This window comes from Chenopodium album, chromosome 2 (genome assembly GCF_948465745.1).
Source record: "Chenopodium album chromosome 2, dcCheAlbu1.1, whole genome shotgun sequence".
In the NCBI taxonomy this organism is placed as follows: domain Eukaryota; kingdom Viridiplantae; phylum Streptophyta; class Magnoliopsida; order Caryophyllales; family Amaranthaceae; genus Chenopodium; species Chenopodium album.
This window is the reverse complement of record NC_137835.1, coordinates 7,939,586-7,956,467: the sequence shown is the minus strand read 5'-3', so window position 1 is coordinate 7,956,467 and position 16,882 is coordinate 7,939,586. Positions and strand designations below refer to the sequence as shown.

At 34.4% G+C, this 16,882-nt stretch overlaps 2 protein-coding genes across 6 annotated transcripts; one reads left to right on the top strand and one right to left on the bottom strand.

Moving 5' to 3' along the window:
- Positions 1-3,898: 3,898 nt before the first annotated feature.
- On the top strand, positions 3,899-8,378 carry LOC145581942 (uncharacterized). 3 transcript variants are annotated; one of them, XM_081638992.1, is made up of 3 exons: positions 3,899-4,031; positions 5,013-6,855; positions 7,536-8,378. In XM_081638992.1, the coding sequence occupies exons 2-3, from the start codon at positions 5,029-5,031 to the stop codon at positions 7,863-7,865; spliced, it is 2,157 nt and encodes a 718-aa protein (XP_081495118.1). In that variant the 5' UTR covers positions 3,899-4,031; positions 5,013-5,028; the 3' UTR covers positions 7,866-8,378. The 3 variants fall into 3 exon arrangements, with proteins under 3 accessions (XP_081495118.1, XP_081495110.1, XP_081495126.1); XM_081638984.1 differs by having other exon boundaries at positions 3,966-4,375; XM_081639000.1 differs by lacking the exon at positions 3,899-4,031 and adding an exon at positions 4,425-4,606.
- Positions 8,379-8,697: 319 nt separating this feature from the next.
- LOC145581919 (uncharacterized) lies at positions 8,698-14,632 on the bottom strand. 3 transcript variants are annotated; one of them, XM_081638967.1, is made up of 10 exons: positions 14,487-14,632; positions 14,078-14,138; positions 12,180-13,434; positions 11,912-12,030; positions 11,579-11,703; positions 11,068-11,167; positions 10,893-10,970; positions 10,544-10,627; positions 9,972-10,057; positions 8,698-9,197 (listed from the first exon to the last, which is right to left on the bottom strand). In XM_081638967.1, the coding sequence occupies exons 3-10, from the start codon at positions 13,399-13,401 to the stop codon at positions 9,026-9,028; spliced, it is 1,986 nt and encodes a 661-aa protein (XP_081495093.1). In that variant the 5' UTR covers positions 13,402-13,434; positions 14,078-14,138; positions 14,487-14,632; the 3' UTR covers positions 8,698-9,025. The 3 variants fall into 3 exon arrangements, with proteins under 3 accessions (XP_081495093.1, XP_081495100.1, XP_081495084.1); XM_081638974.1 differs by lacking the exon at positions 14,078-14,138 and having other exon boundaries at positions 14,487-14,611; XM_081638958.1 differs by lacking the exon at positions 14,487-14,632 and having other exon boundaries at positions 14,078-14,201.
- Positions 14,633-16,882: the final 2,250 nt, after the last annotated feature.

The following is a 16,882-nucleotide window of genomic DNA, read 5'->3' as shown; positions in this document are numbered from 1 at the left end:
GGTAAAAACTAAAGAAGAATATCATGCCTTCACATTTGATGTAAAAATTGTAAAATTATAATAAGTGTTTGGTATTTACAAAGTAGTTTTTTATACAAATTGTTGATTAATATATCATGCGATAGAGATATGATTTTACGATTTTAAGCCATTTTTTCTACAACTATTAGTCTATTACCACTAATTCATAAAATATTATAATATGTCAAAAGACGATAAAATAATTCATTCAAATAATTTGTAAAGGGTTTTTTGTTTTTTTTGGTGACAAGATAATTTGTAAAGTTTCAAATAAATTTATAAGTTAAGCATAACCCGTGCGTAGAACGGGTCCAAAAGCTAGTTCTTATAAATATATGGTCCCATATATGAGGGGTCCGATTATTAGGTTCTACCCTGCCACTGTCAAGTTGTCCGGGGTTGATGGGACTTTAATTGGAAACTTTGTCAAGTCTTAGTTGTGATTAGCCAATTTTTGGCACATAACTTTTAATGTGTTCTATGATTTCTATATTGGATACCCTCTGCGTGAAGGTAACCAACTTTAAATACTGTAACTAATAGTCATATGTTCTCGTTTAGCTATCCAATCAGCCACACGAATTTCTGATGTGTATAGTCTTAACTTTTAAATAACTTTGTATAGAAGATTTTATGTCAATGTTCATCGATAATGCTCGACCTTTTTCAAATACGGATTAGCTCATTTTCTTCATTTATTCTCATTATAATCCATTACCATCTTAGAGGTGGTATTGTGCGGTAAGTGAATTTATGTAAACAAAAACACAAATTTGTAGATGAAGTTCCATTGACCTAGCATGATCAAAAGCTTTTCCAGTAATAATACAAACAAATTCATTACCATTCCCGCAATTTATGACCACTTACCAAACATGTCATATAAATTGTACAAGGAATTATGTAGATGCATCTTCATCTTGATGGCAGAATGATATTTGCAGCAGTAATTAATTTCCATATCCAAATTAAGAATTTAATCAAACAGTAATTAAACTGAAATGCACACTTTAAATTAAGATGAATTAATCAATCTGATATAGTTTCATAAATTCACATGGATTGATTCTGGCAAGTGTCGGTGAATGATGGAAAAATAAAATGAAGAGCAATTAGTGTAGTGTACATTATTGGTGCAGATTACCAAAGATGCATTGACTATGTAATGAAATAATTAAGTTTATATTGGGTACTAATTTAATTGTCGTATTCCAAAATACCATAACATCTAAAATTATTGTCAGGTCCCTCAGATTGTCCCAATGTTTACAATAAGGCATTGTGATTTGGTCCCCCTCGTTTGTGTCCGCTAGATGCACATTCTACCACTTTTTTATTTATACTACTAGTAACGAAAGATGCATGAATATTCTGGATATGTCGTGTTAGATTGATGTGTATTTATACGGGTCAAGTTTCACTAAAGGCACGTTCAAGATTTTAAGAGTATTGGTTATGTTAAATTAGGGGTATGAGAAGTTAGGTAATTAGATCCCAATCGGAACATCAGCCTTCTTAACAATCATAATATGTATTGATTGGTGTTACTTTATGTGCATATTTGAATAGAGAAAAAAGATAAAACGAATTTAATTACGGGTCTGTTCTGATTTACTGAACTGATTGAATCTGAACTTGAACTGAACTGAAAGTAAGATGAAGAGAACAAGCTCTACTTCAGTTCATGAAGTAACAATTGGCTTGATATTATAGATAATAATTGAAGTGTTGAAAGGTTAGACCTAATCATTGATGAATTAAGGTCATTATATTTTTTGATATATATTTCTACCCAAATCATGAGAAATCAAGGTTCCAATCAAACATACGAAGTATGAAACTATGCATTCGAGTTTAGACTGAAAATCTATTAAGACTCAATTATATGGTTCTCATCAATTCTTGGTCTATAACTAATACTTTTTCATATTAATCCGAGGAGCCCCTATTGATTTTGATTTTATCTAATTTTTGTTTCAATTTTTTTTTCGAAATATTTTCTAGAAAAACTTATCTTGGATTACAATATAAGTATTTTCAAAATTTAAAAAATATTTGGACCCTAATTGTCAAGTAGCAATCCACCCCAATAACAGGTTAACAACAGAGATAATTGGTTGCTTCTCTCAAAAATATATAGGAGAACATTACATTTAACTATTTAAGAATTCTTGATCAACCTATAAATTCCAGCATTAGTTATTGTCTAATTGAATAGTTAATAATATTCCCAAAATTGTACATACTAAATTTAAAGCAAGAAGAAAACAATAATTCTAATAACACTGATTAAAGCAAGCCTATTGGACTAGAAATTAAGAAAGGCATCAAAACCACCCTTTCTCAACTATAATACATGTCATTTTTCTCCGTGTAGTACATGTTGGAGGATTCTTCTATGCTTATTAATACTAATATAGTAATTAAAATTATAATATAGTCTTATGTGGTGGGTAGGGGCTAAGATAAAAGGTTAGGCTTCCTTAAAAGTGATTAGCAACAGCATAATATTGTATTAATTAGAAGTATAATATAAGTATAACAACTAAAGAGATACTTTGTGTGCCAACTACATACCCAAATGTAACACCTTAAAAATAAATAAAGAAAATAAAAAGGTAAGGAAATTAACGTTATTTTAAAGCAAAGATTTACAATTCCCTATTCAAATTAGAAGTTTTAAATAATTGGAAATAGTTAGAGAATCAGGTCCAAGGCTAAAAATTAGTATAAGGTGGTCATAATTAATAATTGTCTTAATATTCGCAATAATAATAAGATAATGTCCTGTTGCAGTAATTGCCTCTATTTAAATATTCAACCGCATCTCCTCTTTCTTGCTTGGACTGGCTTAAATGTTGTTACCATATGTTGATCTTCAGATCTTGGCTTGTGGTAGATTGTTGAGACTTGTAGTTTGATTGGATTTTCCGTGTTGTGACTTGTGACTCTGTGGCTAGTATTTCGGATCTTGCTACTAGGTGTGTTAGCGAGTAGAGATTGATATTAAGGTTGAGATCGGGTTGTTCGCTTTTAGTTAGTAATATTTTTCATAACTATCGAGAGTATATTTATAACTATCGAGAGTTCTTCATCAAGTGTACAATTATTATTATTATTATTATTATTATTATTATTATTATTATTATTATTATTAACCAAGCTAAGCTTGGTTTAGTGGAAATAAGAGAACCTTTCAACTACAAAGTTAGAGGTTTAATATGATCGAAATACTTCTCTTAGTATTCTACTTTAAATGTTAGAATATTTTATTAAATATTAGGAGTATTAGTAAAATTTTATACCATTATTATTATTATTTTATTTTATTTGGTAAGTTGAAGCGCCTTATTGAGTCGAAACCTCTCATGGGTTAACTCAGCATCTTAGCCTGGGTTAGAGAGCTAGATAATTTAGGAGAGTGGGGGGAAGGTAAGGGAATCTCATCCCCAAATTGTCATCCCTACTTTACCAGAGAAATTTATAGAGTCAGAATTAAAAAGTTGTGATTTAGTTTGACACTCTTCTTTAACAGTAAAATACATAAAACCAAATTTCTTAACCAAAGCGCCAAAATAATTTTTTGGAGTGCCAAGGTTATTTTCCAAAGATCCTATGAAGAATTACAATTCAACAAGTTGTACTTTGAAAAAGTGTTAAAATCAAAGGGTAAGATCGTCTTTTCCATCATAAATTCACAATCTTACAGCAATAAGACTGTACCCCAGAACCAAAAACAAAATGGCATCTTTGATTCTTGAAAAATGGGATTTGCCCCCAAAATATTTTATAAGAAAAAGAACAGAAATTTAAAGTGAAAAAGATAAGAAATTTCTCAAAAAAAAAAAAAAAACACTAAAAATTTCACTACTACTAGTAGCAAGTAGCAAAATGATGAGTTAAATGAGAAGAGCATGGTTTCTTAACTTACTTTAATGGACATCAACTGTACTCACAGCTCCTTACTGTCTTTCTCCCTTTTCCTCTTTCTCTCTCCTCCTGATTACAAGGCATGCTCATTCTCTCTCTTCCTTTCTTTCATTATTTTTTCTCTCTAAAAATACACCCTTTTTCTGGGTAACACTTCATTATTGCTTATCTATATTCTTCTTCTGATTATTTGGAGGTTCATTTTCACTTTTATGGTCAAATTTGATTGGTTTATTCAAATGGGTTTTATTGCTTGAAGTTGAAGCTCAAATTAAAATTGGAAGAAAATGATTTGAAGTTTGTTGGGTTTGTACATTTCTTTGAGTTTACTACTGTGAGATCTGAAGTGGGGTATACCAAGTTTGTTAGAATCAAATTATTAGCCATTTAAATTTTCTGGCTTGAAATGCAAGTGTAATTAAAGGTAAATTTTTTTTGGTACTAATGTTTGCTTTATTGTAATTAAAGGGTTATTTGCCTCTTACTTGGGTGTTTTGTATATTGCAAGAAAATAAGAACCCTTAAAAATCAAATCTTTTTTGGTTAATTTTTGCCCTTAAATTTGAAGTTTGTGACTGTAAACCCAGATTAGTGTCTGCCATTTTCAGCAAAAATGGGTCTTTTCTTGGTTTCTCAGCAAATGGAGTGTATAATGGTACTTCTATTTTTTGTAGGACATTGATTGTATAATGTATTGTTTTCCTAGTTATGATTGGTTTTATAGGTTAATCATAAAAACCCTTGATTATTGTAGTCCATTGGATGGAAATAGTTGCCTGATTAGTCATTTTGTGTGTGTATTGAGAGTCGTATAGGGTAATGATGTAGACGGGATTTGATTTTAGGTCTCGGGGATGCAAATTAGAGGATCCATAATTACTCATTTTTCATACATTCCTAAGATAGAGATGTCTAGTTTGTTTTGTTTCAATATATATGGTTATTTTGTGGCTGAAAACTTTGTTACTTAATGTTGATTGTGGAATGTTTTTTTTTTTTTTTGAAATCTTTCTTGTTTACATATATATTGATTGTGTTGTATATTGTATTTTTTCTTGCAGAATTATAGATGCATCAATGGGTGTAAATATGGAATTGGAATTTGATAAATTCTGCAAAGTAGGTCGGAGCCCTAGAACTGTTCTTCCTTCACTTCAGCAACCGAAAAAGGTTGAGCGTAGGAGTAGTAGAAAAGGAAGAACCAGTTCTAGGAATGAAGATTATGATTTAGTAAGCTTAGAAGAGAAAGGGTTTACAGAGATTAAGTTTCGGAATTATCGGAGTGTTTCTTGTAAGAATCTTCCATCAGGGGATGTTGAGTTGGAATGCAATGATTTCCTGAGGCGTGGCTCGGTGTATCAGAGCTCCACAGATAGAAGATTCAAGAGGCCGGAAACTCAAGGTGGGCGAAAAAAGGTTGAATTTTCACTTAATAGCGAGACACCCTTCTCCTTCAGTATACTAGATTCTATATGTGATTCTGATGAGGAAGCCCAAGCTGAGCCTGAGCAGAAGAGATCATCGGTTGTATCATTGAATTCGGATGCTGTATCTTCTGCTAAGCCTCCTAGACAGCCGTGTTATATGGATTTGAAAGAGAGACAAAGTGATTCAGGTTCATGTGCTGAGAGGGACTCAATGGAAAATATGAAGTTCAGATGTGAACGAGTGAGTAGTCCTTCGAACAATGCTAATGCCCTCAAAGAGAGAGACTCTCTTGCTTTGAACAAGTCTCTTTCTGCCAAGCTTGCAATGCCACATTCCCCAACTCATTCAGAAGGGGATAAAACCAAAGGAAGCCCGAAAACACGTTTTAAAAAGATGTTTGACCCTTTTACAAAGTCTAAGTCTCATCGAACTCCGTCATATGATGCCAAATCGTCGAGCTTAGCAGATATTGGGAAAACTAAAACACTGCGAAAATCCTTGTTACATGATTTTTCAAGTGCGGTGCCAAACATGGAGCATACTGAAACCCCACCTGTCAAGAAAGAGCCGCAGCAGGTGGCCTCACCATGCTCACCTGCTCATCTCAGAGGTAATCTTAAGATGGAGCAGAAGCATGGAGTCCCGTATTTTGAGTTCTCAATGGCAAACTCCGATGATTTGTATGTGGCAAAAACATGGAAGGCGGAAAATGCACTTAATTGGGTGTATACTTTTCATTCTGTTCAGGGTAAAAAGAGAAGTAGTGCAGGTGGTTGGGGAGTGAAGTACAGCAATAAAGATTCTCCCATGGTTGGACAGATGCAGGTACAGTGTTACTTATGCTCAGAACTAAGAAATGGTGGAGCTTTTAGCAACTCGATGATGACAGAGTTCGTGATGTATGATATTGCTCATGCAAGAAAAAGTGTCACTGCTGAAGAAGAGATCAACAGCTCTGAAAATTCCAAAGTTTTGGGTGTTTCTAGTGAAAGTTCAGTAGAAGGAAATATTGAATTGGATGATTTGTTTGGTGTCTCAAAGCCTAGAGTGCCAACCACGAATGCTGTTGACAATTGCTCTGCAGATTTCTCTACTCCTTACCCATGGGCCCAAGCGGATTTGCGACCAAGCTTTGAAATTGCAGCTGTTGTTGTTCAAAATCCCTTTGAGAAAAGAGAAAGCTTAAAATATAAAAGGGGAGATAAGTATAGTGACCAGGTTACAAAGGACTTGCGTGATGATAGTAGCCCGGTAAAGGTGAATGTAGTGACCCCATTGGGGAACCATGGCTTGCCAAGTAGTGCTGAAAGTAGAGGGCCTTCTTCATTGCTCGATAGATGGAGGGTAGGAGGAGGCTGCGAATGTGGTGGATGGGATATGGCTTGCCCACTTCTTGTCTTTGGTAATCCAAGTACTCAATGCAAGGATCAGCACTCCATTTTAGAGAAGGATCAGCCTTTGAAACTCTATATTCAGGTAATTCTTCTCTTATGCAAGAAATGTAGGATTCTTAAATCAGAACATATTGTGTGACCAATGTTTCACTATATTTCCTGTTTGCAGTTTTAGGCCTTTTGGAAAGTAATAACACCAATTAGTATTTAGATAGAATAGGTGAACCCAAAATTACCAGCATGTATGTTACATAAAAAACTTAGGTCTATTTCTTTGCTTGTGAACTGTAGTTTTAATAGATATTGATTGTAATCTTTATGCTTACATATTTTTGCAAAGTGGCAAGCCATCTCACTTAGTAATATTACCATTCCGTGAGTCTGCATATTGCCGTGTTTCTCCATTCCTGTAACTGCTAATAAGAATTTAGTAATACTCGTATAAGGTTGATTAGCACATCCTAGAATTATGTAAATCAGTGTCAAGAACATGGTAAAAGTTGCACCTGTGGATCTGCCTCCCAATTTGTCCTTAAATATAATTGGAGCGCCACAATGTTAGATTCCAAAAATTGGTGTCTATCTTGAAGTGCTAGAATGCAGAATTTTTTCCTTCTCTTTAAAGGAAGCATTTTGGTACCGAAGCAGTGATGATTAATGAGGATTGTGACATACATATCGTCGAATTGCTTCAAGAATTCTTCTTTAACTTCTGTTATTGCCACTTAGAGGTCTGATACATTATTCAAATTTCTTTTATAGGGAGGAAAAGAAAACATGCCAGCTTTGACCATTACAATCACCGAGAAGGGGAAATATGCCGTGGATTTTCATGCACAACTATCAATATTACAGGCTTTTGCTGTCTGTGTTTCAATTATGCATACAACAGAAGCTTCTAGCTTGGTTGAGCAAGAGAAAAGCAAAGAGTTACTGCAGAGTAGCTCTCTGAAGGTCATGGTTGAGGATGAAGTGAAAATCTTGATTGAAGCAGTCACAGAAGAGGAAAAGAAGAAAGTTGCAAAGGCTGCAGAAGAACATCAGCCATCTTTTGTGCTGAATCCACCCTTTTCTCCTATTGCCCGAGTGTAGCTCATTCAGTTTTTTTTTGGTTAACAATGGTACTAAATCTCCACAACTCTTGCATTTCGGAGCCCAATTGAAAATTTTACATCTGATTTCCACAAGAACGTCGGAAACATTACACGTCAGAACCTCCAAAGGTCATCTGAATGCCAAGAGTATACTTGGAGTATCAGTTCGGTAGTAAGACTTTCAGAAAAGAAATATACTGTCCATATTTGGTAGATCATAGAGAGGGCTAAAGATCATCTGATCATTTTAGGTGAAATAGCTAGGTTTCTCCTTTAGTTTTCATTTTCTTTTCTTGTACCCTTATATCATCAAAATTCAATTTTGTACTTGTAATTTATAGGGCGCTAGAGAGAGAGATTAGTTGAATGTTTATGGTTCTAAACATCAGGTCACGATAGATTTTGGAGCCAAAAGAAGAGCTTTTGTATTTTAGCAAAATATATATTGCAAATAATGTAATAAATCTTTATGGAAAAGAATTTTATGCAGAATGGCATTCTGCTTTTAGTCCTTGAATTGTGGCTGATCTCTTCATCTTTCTTTGCTGTCAACTATGAAGACCTTCTCTGCTACAGGTCCATCAGTTACAGGTTTTATTCTTTGTGAGGATCCAAGTACTTGTTATGGAAATGGAATAAAGCATTTGCAGATTAAAAATTTAGACTGGATAAATTAATTCTAGTCTATAATTTTACCAAAAGGTTGAAAAATAAGAGTTCTTTAAATTAATTACTAAATGGGTGGCCTATCCATCTATGAGTTGTATCATGATTTTCTTTCTAGTTTATAATTTAGGATTGCATCTAGAAAGGCTTATACAATAATTTTGAACTAGCCAATATTGATTTTATTGATTGAGTTTCAAAAATAGGTGAAGCAAAATGCAATCACTTTCTTGAACAAAAATAATACTTGTATGTTGATTCATCTCAAGTATATATAGGCCGGCGTACAAAATTTCTCTGACAATTATACACTGTACATAATCTATACAAAAGAATAGCTCAGACATATTCTGAATGGGACTTCCTAAGCTCACTCTAGTATAGTAGTTTTAGTATGATCTTGGTGAAGGTGAATATACTTTACATCTTTGAGAAAAAATGAGGTGTTCCACTGCTGAACAGATGAGCAAATGACTATTAAAATTGCAATACTCATACTGACAACAGTGTATTGTCGTTGGCCTCTTTGCTGTCCTGTTTATGCTGTAACATCTCTGATTTATGTTGGCGTAGCTCCGGAGACAAAAAACCTTTCAAAAATTCATATGATGCAAAAAACAGTGCTCCTTGGGACATATACATAGCAAGCCTCGGAATCAAACCCCTGATCACAAAAGGCCCCATCTTTGGATCAGAGAGTTTTCATTAGGTGCAATGTTAACTATTGAACTTAAACTTAACAAAGAAAATAAAATGAAAGCATATAATTTTATGTACTATGTTTGTTTATTGGGAGGGAAGCCATAGAAAAGTAAGATTAGAAAAATAAATGTTCAAATTCCTTTAACCAATTAAAAAAAATTACCACTTGTTTTTCCCTTCTTACAAACTAAGCATAGAAATTTTGTGAAATCATTTGCTTTTCAACAATATTACACATTAAACAAACCAAACATGTAAAACTAGTATTTTCTGCAGTTTTATCTGTATAAAGTTTTCCCCATATTACTCTTCCACACATTTCCATATTAAATTGGTTCTTAAACCAAGGTATAAGTGTGAGTTGGGTGTTTGAAGCAAAAAAAGTAGTTAAACTTTCTATATTATATTTCTTAGGCAGCTCCTTTTGCATTTTTATAGGCAATAATTGAAGCACGTTGCTTTTATTGCTTAATCTTCAAGTCAAAGTTTTGAAATAATATAATAAAGCTACAAAAGCCAAGGGCAAAAAAGACAATGGTTCAGTGTAACATCCAGGGATCACACAATAAGGACTATACAATTATCAATTTTCATGATGGATGATTAATTTGTGAAATAAATTAGCTGTTAATTTTCCACTTTTCAGCATGAACAACAGTTCTGTAATGATCACAAAATCCACCACAAGAAGATAAACAAAACCATGCCAACAAGAAAACTGTTCAGAAAATTATACCTGTAAAGGCCTCTAACACCTTCATGCTCACAAATATCTTGTAGGGTGTTAAAAATGCTATGGTACCTCTGTGTAGATCCAGGCATCTGCTTCAACAAAGCTCTTTGTCACAACCAAAAGTATCATATCCAGTGCGGAAAAAGACAGCGATCAAAAACTCTTCTAGATTAAACATAACACCCTATTGGGTCAGCTCATAATATAGCCGAGCCAAAATTTCAGCTCCAATACATCATATGGTTGCTTTTTTTTAATACTACGTATTTAAGGTCTGTCTCATAATAGCAGTCAAACAATTTTGGGATGTCAAAAGATCAACTGTCAAAATTCTAAGATAAATTTAGCTTATGTTTAGATTTCAGAACAAACCCTCACTTTAATGGTGTGGTCGAGAGAGAATAGAAAAGAAGGCAAGTATTATGAAGGGTAGTTTTGTAAAACTATGGCTGATTAGGAGTTGGGACAGTGTCACTATTAATTCTGGAAAGAGGTACTATACATCATGATCTGAATTGAATCATAGACAAGGTAAGCTCAGCTACAAAGAACAAGAATGTAAATTGCTAACAGACCTGAGTTTGTAATCTTGTTTTCACCACATCAAATGGAGTAGAAAACAAAGCAGCAGTAGATCCAGCCAGTCCTCCACATAGCAGCTGTATATGAATTTCAGAAGCAAGGAAAAAGTTGGTAACGAAGTGTTTTAAATGTGAAAATGAGTGGGCAGAGTCTCATCTAGTGTAGATTAAACACTTATTCTCTTGCTCAATCAATATTTTCCAACAACACTATTTAAGCACACTATAAAGAATTACCCCAAAAAAAAAAAAAAAAAAAAAAACAAAAACAAAAACAAAATCTAACATGCAGCAGGCAAGTCTACCACCAAATACAGAAGCAAAAAGTGAGCTTTGAACAAACCGTTTGCAAAGTGCTAGGCAGTTTAGTGGGTGGGTGTGATGACATGAGCATTTGCTTCAGGCTTTCATAAGTGTAGAACTGCAAAGAGAAGCATAAAACCCTGAATAAGATGACTTCTTAGTGTTAATTGAAGTATCAAAATGAAAGAAAATTTGATTAAGGATATAGGTCTCACTTTGATGATTGAGTGTGGTATATTCCTGCAGAGTACAGCACCCCAACCAGCATACAGAGAACGTAGACCCCCTGTGTTGATGATTCTCTGCACTGCATTCCTGGACATGGCCAAAAAGAACATAAGTTTAATCTTCTAACTGATGCTTCTGAGAAGATGAACAAATGAAATAACGACATCTTGGTTAAGGGTTACATAAGCTTTTTCCCCAACCCTTTAAGATGCTACACAAAAGTAAAGAGCATTAATGTTTAAAAGTACCAGTTACAACAAGAGACTAATTAACAAGATAGCAAATCATATTGAGCCATACATAATGAGGTGGGTAAATACAATAAAAGATTCCCAGTAACTGATTTACGGTGGACAATTTTTCAGAGAACAATATTAAGCATCACCAAAGTGCATATTTGGTCAACCATCAAATGTACATTGATTTTAAAAATCTGAAGTCTATGCAGCCAACAAACTACAGCAGGAACATCATAAGGCAGGGAAAGAGGAAGATTACCAGCAGTTCTGATACTTTGAATTGACTTGCATTTGCTGCTTTATACGCTCACTGGGAGTAAACACAACTGATGTAGCTATACTTGCACAAGCACCTGCCGTGCAATGGGCAACAGAGTGATATTCCTGCAAGCATTAAATAATCAGGGTTTACATGAAGAAATTAAAATGAAAATCTTAGAGTAACATAAGCCTGTAAATCATTGAAATGAAATGCAAAAGGCAAACATTCCATCTAGCTCAGCTAAATGTTGAAATACCAACTACAAAACCTAATCAAACAGAGGTTTGATCAGGTGAATGAATACATAGTAAAGGCCATGCAAGAAGAGACCTTTGCAAGAGACGGAAGCATGAATTCCTTCACTGATTCATAAGTGAAGGTGTAGATGGCAGAAATAGGTGCAGATGCGGTGATGTTGCTAGTTATTCCTCGATAAAGTCCAGGCAATCCTGAAATATAATTCAGACCCAACATGAAACACAATTATTCATATGTTACCATTAGAATACTGAACCAACATATACTTGTAACAAAGTACCACGGAAAAAAAAAAAAAGAAAGAAGGAAAGCAACAGAACCTCATTGAAACACAGCATACCTCTCTCAGAAAGTACTGATCTCCCTATGTAACAAATAGACTTCTGCCCGGGTTGACATGATTGAACGATAGTTTTAACTGTATCTATTGGATGTAAGCATACACTAACAGCTATGCCAGCCAAGGCTCCTGAAACAGCATGCTCTTGTTTAGCCAGCAATGGATGAGGCTTGTTTGTTACAGCTGGACAGCTTTCACTTTGATGATTTTCTTGAATATTGATATTCTCACACTGTCTCATTTCATTTTCCGGCCAGAAATTGCCGTCCACATCGAGCTCATTTGGCTCTTGAGTACAATCTGGAGCTGAAGTGCTCACATGGTAATCCAAATGAAGTCCAAAACTCAAATCCGTAGGCATGTTAGCTGCAAATTGTTCTTTTCGAACCCCATGAAGGAGATTATCTGTACACATAATGACTTCATCGCTCCCACGAGATTCCAAATCCTTTAGGTTGGGCCTATCAACACACATATCAAGAATTTCAGTCCCTGCACTGCTAGAATTCATTCCAGATACAGGAGAACAATGGAGGACAGCACCCTTGGAGGTGAAGGCCTCAACAATCTTCTTGACCTCGCCGTACGCAGACATAAGATGTTTTGGCGAAACTGAGACTTGGCTCATCCATCCATATGTTTTCATTATGTTGTAAAGAGTTCCTACATCTGCAAGATTCTTCTCCTTCAACCTGACTTCAGGCTTGTTGGAACTTTCATCTCCAATTTGCCAAAAGAAGTTCTCAACAAATTGGTCATCACATGGATTACAATGTATTCTCTGAGCTGCTCTGGTAAATTTCAAACTTTGTTGCACAATGCATGAAAAATAGTGGGAAGAGTTTAAGTCCACATCCAGACATCCACTGCCAATGACATTAATAAAGCCAAAGTCATCATTGTCAACCAATAAACGTGAATCATTTTCCTTTTGACAAACAGTGCCTGAGCAGTCAAAGCTTGCTTTTGGTTGATAGCGTGCAAGTGAGCGGCTAGCACAATCCCATACTTGCCCCACTGCTGATATGAGCTCACTTGTGCTCAGAATCTCAGGAGACTGCAATGTCAAATTTTCCCTTGCATGTTTGTTATCAATAGATGAAATCTGTACAGCACTTCCATCAGCAAAATCAGCAATCTCAATATTAGGACCCTTAAGTGGTTTAGTCCCAAATTTTATTGATTGCTGACCGTGAGAGGAGGTTTTGTAATACTTCACCATAATCCCTATCTTACAAGTCACAACAGAAGAACTCTGGCAAGAAAAAAAAAAAAAAAAAAAGAAGAGTATTATGATTATTGACATAAAATGCATTATCAGGTAACTATATATGCACACATGTAAAAAATATGTTCTCCTACATCTTCTCAATATCAAAGGAATGGAAAAGGGTTCTTAGCACAACCCAAAAAAAGGTCATATGATTAATATGATACATCATGAGTTTAGGTAAAATTCCACAGAAAGTGCAACATAAACAACGAAATCTCAAACGGAGAATGATGAGAATACAAACAGATAGGATGACTTTGAAGTATCATGATGGAGTCATATTAACTTGTTGTCATGCTAGAACTTCCTTCCTACCCACTTTCATTGTCAAAAAAGTACTTAGAAGCACAACTACGGAATACATGATATCAAACTACATTTATCCTTGGAAAAGGAATTCTCATACATTCATGGAACTTGTAAGGATACATAACAAAATCATGATCGACTCAAAATCTATTTAAGAACATTCAAAAAACAGTTATTCGAAAAATTATGCTATTTATAATCAATAGGAAGTCCAAGCTTACTAAAGTGTTATACAAGTGAACAATAATCCAGAAAAGATGTTATGAACAACAAAGTATATAAACTCAGACAGACATTGTATAACAAGAAGTATTACCTCACAACATACTCCCAACTATCCACATTGCTGCATCAAACCCATCAAAGAATTAAACTCCCTTGTTCAATTTCAGACAGCAATATATCATAATACAAACTTCAACATTTCTCATCAAATTTATAAATTATGTACACTAACTAAAACCCAATTTGATTATCTATATTTTCCCATCAATAAAACATTTCGTAGATAGAACAAAATCAAATACGGAGTAATCAACAAAGTGTTGAAATAAAATCGTGGGATAACACTTCAAAGTCCAAATTACCAATAAAAATTGTCATCAAAAATAATTTCTACTGTGTAATTAAATGCTGATGAACTTCAAATGCATCAATGTCAAATGTACAGATTTAAATGTAAAAATTAAATTATTTTAGGAAATGGGTGTTTACAAAAATCAAACCTTGATGAAGTTGACCCAGCAGCAGTAGAAAACATCTCCATGAAAATCTTAATGCTTATTCATATGTTTCCTGGAGATTTTTAGCTGGGTTTTTATTAGGGTTTAAATGTAATAACTCGATATATTGAATTGAGTATGAAAAAATTTGAAGTGCTGAGTAACGCACATTTATTATTGGCTGATTAATAATGAAAAATAAATAAAAATTCTTACCGACGATTTTATGGGAGATAGTTGGATAGATACGCTTTTTACAATTTTTTATTGTTCCATCTACCCCACTATCTCTATATGGAATACTAGATGAAGCCCGTGCGATGCACGGTTTGTTTGATTTTTTTTAAATAATGTTTTTTTTTTTTTTTTTTTGTATTTATGAGCCTAAAATTTGTTATATATTTAGATAAACAGAAATTTCATCAAATGCCCCTGAGTTATTTTTTTATTCACCAAATACCTATCAAAACTTTCAAATTCACCAAATACTCCTGAGTTTAAGAAAAATGTCATCAAATGCCCTTAATGACTAACGGTGTTAACCGCCGTTAGTCATTAATGACTAATATGTCACGTGGCAGCCTCTAAGTGGTTGTTGTAATATTAATTAATTAATTATTAAAAAAACTTTAAAAATAAATAAAAAAAAAACTTTAAAAATAAATAAAAAAAAACTTTAAAAATAGAAAAAAAAAGTTATAAAAAAAAAATTACCCCAACCACCCAAGACCCACCCCACCCCCAACGGCTGACCACCGGCCACCACCCCCAGACCCTGCGCCGGTGGTCCATTTTCGCCGGCGAGGGCAGCCCCCACCCTCCGACACCCCCTCCCCTACCCCCAGCCCCTTCTCCCTCCGTTTCCCCTCCCCTTAAACCCCTCCCCCACCTCGAAAAATCCCCCTCCCTTCACGGCCGGCGCCCAAACCCCCACCCCGGCGCCGGCGAACCAATTTCGCCTCACCCCCTGCCATCCCCACCCCCTTCCCCCCCTAAACCACCACCCAAAAAACCAAAAAACCCTTTAATCGAAAAAACCCCAAATAAGATTTCGATTTGGGGGTTTTTCGGTTTTTAAGGTGGTGGTTTAGGGGGGAAAGGGGGTGGGGATGGCGGGGGGTGGGGCGAAAAAGGTTCTCCGACGCCGGGGAGGGGGTTTGGACGCCGGCCGCGAAGGGGGAGGGGGGTTTCGAGCGATGGGGAGGGGTTTAAGGGGAGGGGAAACGGAGGAAGAGGGGGCTGGGGGTAGGGGAGGGGGTGTCGAGGGTGGGGGGGCTGGGAGATGGCGGCCGGCGTCGGCGCCGTCTGCAGAGGTGGTGGGGGTATTTTTTAAAAAAAAAAATTTAAGTTTTTTTTTTTATTATTTTTTAAGTTTTTTTAATAATTAATTTATTTATATTACAACAACCAATTGGATGTTGCCACGTGGCGTATTAGTCATTAAGGGCATTTGGTGAAATTTTTTTAAATTCAGGAGTATTTGGTGAATTTGAAGGTTTTGATGGGTATTTGGTGAATAAAAAAATTACTCAGGGGCATTTCATGAAATTTCCGTTAGATAAAATTCCTAATATTAAAAGATAATATATATAATATTTAATTAATTTAAATTAAAAATCTCATTCGCCAATTTTGCTTACATGGCATTTAAATTATTTAATTATAAAAGAAATTAATAATCTCTTATTTAATTGGCTACTACTAAGATTTATAATCCTACATGGTGCAAAATTCCTAATATTAAAAGATAATATATATAATATTTAATTAATTTAAATTAAAAATCTCATTCGCCAATTTTTCTTACATGACATTTAAATTATTTAATTCTAAAAGAAATTAATAATCTCTTATTTAATTGGCTACAAGTTAAATTTATAGATGAAGCCCGTGCGATGCACGGTTTGTTAGTATGTTTTTAAAAAATTATTTTTCATATCATGTGATTTTTGCTATTATATTAGCTTTAAAATATTAGATAAAATTCCTAATCTCAAAAGATAATATTTTGTATTTAATTAATTTAAACTTTAGTATCTTATTCGTCAATTTTGCTTACGTGGCATTTGAATTATTTAATTGTAAAAGAAATTAATAATCTCTTATTTAATTGACTTCAACTTAAATTTATAATCTTACATGGCGCGATAAGAAAATTAAATCCTACGTGGCTCTCTAAAAACTCGGGGAAAAACTCCCCTTTATATATATACTAGTTTTGTGCCCGTGCGATGCCCGGATTGTTTATTAATTTTAAGATAAATTTTTAATCTATATGTCAAATTTTAAAACATATCATCGATACAAAATTAGTTAGGAATTGATGAGTTTTTGTGATGATTAAAACTATGTAGTAGACATGTAATGACTAATAATAATAACATTGGTGAAAAACATTT